Source organism: Microtus ochrogaster, unplaced genomic scaffold (genome assembly GCF_000317375.1).
Source record: "Microtus ochrogaster isolate Prairie Vole_2 unplaced genomic scaffold, MicOch1.0 UNK33, whole genome shotgun sequence".
NCBI classification, from domain to species: domain Eukaryota; kingdom Metazoa; phylum Chordata; class Mammalia; order Rodentia; family Cricetidae; genus Microtus; species Microtus ochrogaster.
This window is the reverse complement of record NW_004949131.1, coordinates 2,464,183-2,472,677: the sequence shown is the minus strand read 5'-3', so window position 1 is coordinate 2,472,677 and position 8,495 is coordinate 2,464,183. Positions and strand designations below refer to the sequence as shown.

Sequence of the window (8,495 nt, the reverse complement as noted above, 5' to 3'; positions counted from 1 at the left end):
CACTGGAGATACCCGCCATCCTGACAGTGACCCGCACTGGAGATACCCGCCATCCTGACAGTGACCCGCACTGGAGATACCCGCCATCCTGACAGGGACCCACACTAGAGATACCCGCCATCCTGAGGGTGACCCACACTGGAACCATTAGATCAGTCTGCAGCAGAGGTTTTGGGAAAGACACACAGAAGCTGTTCCATAACAGATGGAGAAGAAGGGCTCCTACACTCGCCACCAGCAACCACGAAGACAGATGGCCAGAGGGCGAGACTGCAGGACAGCTTTGTGTAAGCACTTAGCTCTGCTCCAAGATAGTAAAAGACACAACACCACCTACATACTGTGCCAGACTCCCAAACAGGGGCAAGCAGAGCCTGGAGGGGTGGATGGTAAAAATGGACAGCCACCACTGCAGCATGTTTGCCTTCCAAAGTGCACGATATATTACCATCAAAAGAGTTCTAAATAGAAACGGCCTTATCTACGTCATTCAGCTCGGTGCCTCCAGTCATCAAGTATAGCATAGCTGTCTCCTGTTTATCTGCACAGATGGGGAATCTGTGACCACAAAGAATGGAGATCTACAGTTAGTCCCCGCCTGTCCCCCGTTTTTATCTAGATCATGCTACATCTTGCTTTCTACAAGCTTTACTAGGGCTCAAGTTTAAAAATTGAATAATTTCATCCTTATTTCTGCCCAGAACGCCTGTGGTTGGAGCTACCAATCAGCAAAGAATTCCTTTCAACAAGACATAACAGGAAAAACAGAAACAACACTAGGTAGCCAAGTGATCCTTATCAAATGCTTTAGCAAATACAGATGCCCATCTATAACACAGTAGAAAAAGGAGACTCGAAGAGAAGGCATGAGCTCAGTATGTAAATACTTTCCTTGTAAACACTGAGGGTCTGAGTTTGAATCTCCAGAACCCACATGAGAGGAAGGTGCAACAGGACCTGGACACCCATAGGCCACTTACTACCAGTCAGTGAGAGACCTTGTCTCAAACAGAAGATAGACGCTGCCTGGGGACCAATTCCAGAGGGTGTGCTCTGACCTGCACATGTGCATCCACGGGTGCACATACACACGCAGGAACAACATATAAATCCACAGTGCATCTATGGGTGCACATACACACGCAGAAACACACATACAAATCCACATGTGCATCCATGGGTGCACATACACACACAGAAACACACATACAAATCCACAAGTATATCCATGGGTGCACACACACACACAGGAACACACATATAAATCCACATGTGTATCCATGGGTGTACATACACAGGGACACACCTATAAATCCACAAATGTATCCATGGGTGCACATACACACACAGGGAACACACATACAAATCCATCAACAACAAAAAGACTTTTTAATGTGTTTGACCCTTTAGAGAAAAAGGTACCAGGGTCCGGCTTAAAAGTATTGCCAAGCTAATGATTTTTTTAAAAAAAGATTTTTAAATATATGCATACATAGCCAGTGGTGAGTATGTGCACATGAGTGTGGGTGCCCTCAGAGGCCAAAGGTGTTGGAGCTGGAGTAAGACAGGTGAGCTGCCCTAAGCGGGTGCTTGGAAACAAACTCTCTCTAGCTGTTGTTTCCTTAAGCTAAGAGAGGTAAAATAACAAAGGGGGTGGGAGAGGAAGGAGAATATGACATGCACGGAGAGAACCGAGCCTTGAGAGAACAGTGCACTTGAGACTCACAAGAAATCCCTTGCAGGGACGGAGTCACTCTTCCTTAGGGAAGTGACACTGGATGGTGGGGTGTACAGGTCCCATGCAGGGATGGCTGCATACCCATGTGCATATAGGCGGTACTATTTGGGCTAAGGATTATTAATAACAAAAAAGGACATTAAGTTGGGAACAAAATGGGATGGGGGTAGTAAAGGGAATTGGAGGGTAGTGGTGGATGAATATGATAAAAACGCATGGTGTAAATACATGGAAATTTTAAGTCTTTAGAGAATCTCATTCACAAGTCCTGCATCTAATGCATCTACATCGCTTCACGCTTCCAACTCCTTCCAAATCCTCCCTCCCAAATCCACGACTTCTTGTTGCACAAATTTACACACTGTATGCACACATACATAAGCAACCTCTGAGTCCACTTAACATTAGCCATATGTACGTGTGCAGGGTTGATCACTCAGGATTGGAGAACCTCTGTGGGAGCTTGTCCCTGGAGAAAGCTGTTTCTCCCACTCTCAGAAGCCATTGGCCCCTGCAGCTCTTCACCCAAGGACAGGAGCTTGTGTAGTTTGCCCATGCACATGGACATTCAACTGTTGTCAGGATGCTGGACTTGTTCCTGCAAGCATACTGTTGAGAGATCATAGGTGCATTTCCACTGCCATGTCTAGGGGGCGCTATGTAGGAGCAGGCACCTTGGTCCTCTGGCTCTTAAAATCTCCCCACCCTCTCTTTCACAGTGTTCCCTGAGAGGTACAGGGATTGCATTGCAGATGGATCTGTTGGGGTTGGGTACCCCATTGACTTATTCTCTGCACTTGAAGCATTGTGGATCTTTATAGCAGTCTCTGCTGCAGAAAGCAGCTTCTTTGGTGAGGCTGAGCGATACATTCTTCTATCAGCATAAAAATAAACATTTAGGTTAGGAATTGTATTAGTTTAAGGAAATTTCAGTAGAACATTCTCCTCTGGAATCTATGACCTCTCCAACCATGGGTAGGTGGCCTGGTCTACAGTAATAAGCGTGAATTCTCTCCCACTGAGCAGGCCTTAAGTTCAGTTAGATAGCTGTTGGTCATCCAACAAAGGGGGCCATTACTGCACCATCCGGGATATCTTGGTGGCCCAGTCACTGTGGCTACAGTAATAAACGTGAATTCTCTCCCACTGAGCAGGCCTTAAGTTCAGTTAGATAGCTGTTGGTCATCCAACAAAGGGGGCCATTACTGCACCATCCGGGATATCTTGGTGGCCCAGTCACTGTGGCTCACAGGCAGTGGGTAGGACTGCTCCTCTCTCTCGGTAGCTTGCATAGCACCTTTTACTACTGAGAACTGTTCTTGAGGAAGGCTTCCAGATCAGTTCCAGCCAAATTCCTCCAAGTCCCGTGTCCAAAGTGCATGGCATCTCAGCAATAGGCTCTAAACTTCAGTTTCCATAGGCAACCAAGAACATCGGCAATAGCTCATATTGTTAGGGAAACTTGTATTCTCCTGACCAACAACTCAAAGGGGGGTTCCCTTAGCCTGGGACTGTGGTTTTGCTAGATGGGGCATAGCTCTTGGGGATAGCATCATCACCCCATGTTGTAAGCCCATTAAAATATAGACACACAAAACATGTATATGTACACACACACACATGTACACTTATGAAATGTCCCTGTAGTTTCAAAACTTTTTTCTCTCGCCTTCCTCCCCCCTCGCATTATCACATACCCCCAGTTAAAAATCCACCCCCATTTTCCCATCCCCCTTCACAGCACCTGTCTCCAACTATCCTCCTCTTCAGAGCTATTTAAAAGAATTCCTCTTCCATGATCAATAATCATGTTCTATGCATATAGCTAATTGTGACTTGGGAAAATCCAATTTGTAATATTTAGTGTGGAAATGGGCAGGTGTGAGGGGACTGCAGGCTGCTGCTGAGCCATGGCTGCTGTTCCTACTCCTGGATGCTCAGTCAGCTTCGTCCCCAGAAGCATAGGTGGGAAGGACTGAGGGACACCATGAGCCGTGTCAGAAGCGCAGGCAGAGCTAGTCTGTGGGTGGCATAGTCTTCTTTGTTTCTGCCACCTCACTCTTTCTAGACGAAAGAAAAGGAAGCCGTGTGAGGTGGGCAGAGGGCAGGGTGTGCATGCACTCAAGACACGGAAAATCCACATCTTCCCCGTATTTTCCCGCTGAGCTCGTTCTCTGCACACTGGTGTTTGTGAGAGGCTGGGTGCATCTCACAGCTAGCAGGGTGGCCGTAAAGCAGACCAGAATGGATTCCACAGTTCTGATCTTGACTTTTCCTGACCACAATTCCAAGAATTTTGTTTTTTGTTTTGTTTTTTAATTTATTTATTTATTAAGGATTTCTGCCTCCTCCCCCTCCCCCGATCAAGTCCCCCTCCCTCATCAGTCCAAAGAGCGATCAGGGTTCCCTGACCTGTGGGAAGTCCAAGGACCACCCACCTCCACCCAGGTCTAGTAAGGTGAGCATCCAAACTGCCTAGGCTCCCCCCAAAGCCAGTACGTGCAGTAGGATCAAAAACCCATTGCCATTGTTCTTGAGTTCTCAGTAGTCCTCATTGTCCGCTATGTTCAGCAAGTCCGGTTTTATCCCATGCTTTTTCAGACCCAGGCCAGCTGGCCTTGGTGAATTCCTGATAGAACATCCCCATTGTCTCAGTGTGTGGGTGTACCCCTCGCGGTCCTGAGTTCCTTGTTCATGCTCCCTCTCCTTCTGCTCCTGACCGGACAGAATCAAATTTCAAGAATTTTGAATTTGCAATAATGTCTTAAGTAAAACTCTAATTCAGCGCACGTTCACCCTGGCCTTAGACTTAGGGATGGTGGGGTACAGCTGTAGCTCCGCCACTGTCACCTCTTTATACTTCATTCTCTTTGTACCCAAATGAGAACCATGGCAACAAGACTTGAGGACAGCAGCTGTTGCTTCAGCTGCTTGTTTTTGGGGGTACTCCTAACCCCAGGACTTGTTATGCACCCACCAAACAGTTCTGTTGTGATCTGTGTCGTCCATAACACACCTACCTGCCTTCTGCAGGGCAGATGGTGGACAGGTGGGAGGGGGAGTGGCATCCACACAGCCCGACACTAGACAAACACTGAGGATGACTATGGGAGGTGGAGCTGTCCCTGAAACTTACCCTGGGTAGTAGAAGTCTACTACCCAGGACTGCAGGTCATGGAGCTGTCTACAAGACGTGCAAGACTCTGACCATGCCAAGAGTTAAGAGGAAGATAAAAGTGTCTACTGAGAGGTGGGGAGGGTGAGAGGAACTGGGAAATAGGTGATGCGCTGTCTGACCCTAAGTGTCAGTAATTAGCAAGACCAACCACGTGGAAATCGGGAATGGAACGTGCTCCAAGAAGGAGAAATTCTGACACTGGAATTACACTTCTGCACACTTTAAGACGTTAAATTTGTTAGTTTCTGATAGGCCAGTGGTTCTCAACCTGTGAGTTGAGATATCCTGCATATCAAATATTTACATAACGATTCATAATAGTAGCAAAATTACAGTTATGCAGTAGCAATGGAATTGGCGGGGGGGGGGAGGTCATCATAGCAAGAGGAACTGTATTAAAGGGTTGCAGCATTGGGTAGGTTGAGAAGCACTACGGTAGACCAATGTAAACCTCTACTTTAGAGATTTTTACAAGTTACCCTGGAGGGGGTGCAGTGAGGAAGAAAGGTAAATGGGGGTCTGGGAGGGCTTCCTCTTACTCTTCTCTTCTGCTGTGCAGCTATGTCTCAGAACCACAGAGAGCTATCCTCAAAGAGCACGCGTCGGAGGCAGCAAAGCTCTTTCAAGATAAAAAACGTCTTTCAAGTGCACTGAGACGGGGCCGAGATGCTATTTCAAGTCTTTCCAGGAGCAGATTCTATACCTTTAAACACGGGAAAGGGGTGACCAAAGCTACGTTTGCACATGGCAAATGAAGTGATCGAACAGCCTTGGGGATTTCGCCGTGGTCTGACTCTGAACCAAACCCACTCTTGAACTGAGGAACTTAACCGGCTGCACACCAGCATCTGGATGGCTGCTCTGGAGGAAAAACAAGTCCGTGGCTGGAGACAATCAGGTACCTCGACCCCTACACTCACAGTATTAAGGTGAATCTTGTAGGTTTACTTGACGACTCCTGACAGACAATCCCAGCACTCTGAGAATGATAGTTGGAACTATTACCATTAGGAGATGGAAGATTGAAAGATGTGTTTTGAAATGTTGAATGGAGACCTAATTTTGAAGTTGATATTTTAGCAATGTATGCATGTAAACTTTAAATTGCAACCCTCTGCTCTTTTCCAAGCTGCCCCTTTAATGTTCATCTGTTTTATCAGACATTTAATGTCGTGGAGTTCTCAAACATTCACCCGAGAAACTGATGCTGTTTGTATGTCCTGGTTTTGGAAATCTCACCTTCCTGACTTCCATTTCAGCATTGTCTTGGCAGACTGGCTGGCCTGGGGCAGGCGTGTGCCTCTGGCCTCCTAGAGTTGTCTGCCTGGTCTGGTAGGAAGCAGAGAGTGGCTCTCTCCAGCTCTCGCTCTTCCTAAACTCTGAGAAACTCACGGGTTCTCCGGGAACCTGAGTCACGCTCCTGGGCTCCGCATTCTGTTTGGGACTTCCTGGCAAGCTGTCTCAGGGCTCTCTGCTAAGGTCATTTATTAACCTTTACCAGTCCACTGGTTCCCAGACAGGAAGACTGACAACACACAGTGCCATGATTTGGGCTCTGAGTTGCTTTACCCACTGGGTAGCTAGCATTTGAGCCACAGTGAGCAGTACCAAGCAGGACTGGCAGAGCTCAGAATGACACTTAAATGGCACTGAGCTTGGGGTGTAAGAAAACCCCTGAAACTTGATCAAACACCAGAGGCTAGAGTAAGTCGGCAGGACGTCTTAGAGTCCGGCCTCTCGAGTATTCCATCATGGCTTCGTCTCCCATCCCACCCATTCCTTTATTCTTAGGATGAGGCTATTTCAACAACTAAACATCAAAGTGGCACTATGTTCACTGTTCAAACCTCACCTCGGTTCACAGCTGGCTCTCCAGCTGGCAGTGATGGCGCCACCAGGCGGAATGTCGGTCTTCAGAAAGGAAGCTGTGTGTGGATGTGTGGGAAGTAGTTACACCAGAGGCCAGCAGAGTGTGTTCAGATTTTCTTTCGGTACCTCTGTTCAGGGAATCTGGAAGCACGAACCATGGGCAGTATTTTTTCCTTTAGAACCTTTGTGCCACCACTCCCAGGCAACTGCATGCGGACAGCCCCCAGAACCTTCTGAGGAGCATGAGGCCTGGGAGTCACAGCCAGTCTGTGCTCAGGTGCACGTCGGCTTCATGTTTCCTAAAGGTGCTTCAAGGCTCAGGAAGATTCTGTGTCATCACGGGAAATTGCTGAGCAATATTTAAGAGGGCTTTTAAAAGCAGGGCTTTTCTAAGTAACTTTGGTTGAACAGATACTTATTGTTGGAGATACTTTGAAAATGTCTATTTTTTCTGTGTTGGTAAGTAACAGTACATTTAAAAAATTACTTGGTGATTAAAATTATTTTAGCATTTTGGGCCATATTTTTAATCCTTAGCAGATTAAAGGTCTGAAGACTGCTGCACATCATTCATTTTTTTGAAAAGTCAGTCCCTGGCATTAGAGATGGGTTGGCAGTTAAGAGGCTGCTCCTTCCAAGAGCAGGAGTTGAGTTCCCAGTCCTCCAGGCTCACAGCTGCCTGTAACTCTTGCTCCAGGAGATCAGACACCCTCATCTGGACTTCCAGGGCACCACACATACACACGTACAGACAAATTAAAACTTTTAAGACCTCAAATCCCTAGATTTATGACTTCTGTCTCCAAAAAGTAGAAATGGGAAAAAACTAAGTTGATTAAATGTAGTAAGGTTGAACTTAAGTCGGGAAACAGTCAGCACCACTGGTGCACTTGGCTTCAAAATACCTGTAACTGACTGCAGTGGGTCTGCCGCCCATTAGCACGAGACCATGCGTCAGAACCAATTCAGGGAAATACTTCTTTCAGAGAGGGTGACTTGTAGGACACGTGTGGGAGCAATGGGGAGTAAATGGAGGGTGAGGCCAGGTCTCTGCCAAACACTCGTTATCCAACTGCTCCATGCCTGAGGCCCATTCGCCATGGGACACTTATATATCAAACCCCCGCGCACCCCCTACGACTCTCTGGTCTTAGCACACAAGATGTACAACTGAGCAGTCACCATGCCAAGCCCCCAAAGTCTACAACTCCAGTCAGAGCCAACACTGCCAACTTTGACCTTCTGAATGACTGGCATCTCCTCACACCTCTGCAGTCTAAGCCATGCAGAAACGGGACATGCCAACGGTCAGGAACCAAGCGGGTCTGGATAGAACAGAGGGTGATGAAAATGTACGTGGTATTTATCTACTCGGCTGCATTTGTCCTCAAACTAATTTCAAGTTAGAATATTCTCAACACCATAAGCCCTTTTTAAGGTGAAGAGAACTGGGTTGTCTTCCAAAGTTCTATCTGACTGGAAAAGCAGCTATGGACCTTAGAAGGTTTGAAATGTTTTTAACTGGAGCGTTCTCTTGTTTGTGCATTAATTAATTTCTATTGGAAAACACAAGCTGATGGGATTTTGGTAGAGCCTAGAACAATGATGGTCAGGCAGGGCCACACTGCTCTCGAGCTGATGCACAGGAACTCAACTCAGGGCCACTGTCCACTACACTTGCAGGAGAGGAGCAACAGCCTCCGTCATAGT

General features: G+C 47.1%; 1 protein-coding gene across 1 annotated transcript in view; it reads left to right on the top strand.

Annotated features, from left to right (window-relative positions):
* LOC101995212 (collagen alpha-6(VI) chain) overlaps window positions 1–8,451 on the top strand; it is a 102,721-nt gene extending 94,270 nt beyond the window's left edge. Inside the window, exon 37 of the mRNA XM_005368499.2 lies at window positions 5,476–8,451. Coding sequence (XP_005368556.1) covers window positions 5,476–5,671 — 196 coding nt within the window. The 3' untranslated portion in view covers window positions 5,672–8,451. The remainder of the gene's footprint in view (window positions 1–5,475) is intronic.
* Window positions 8,452–8,495: the final 44 nt, after the last annotated feature.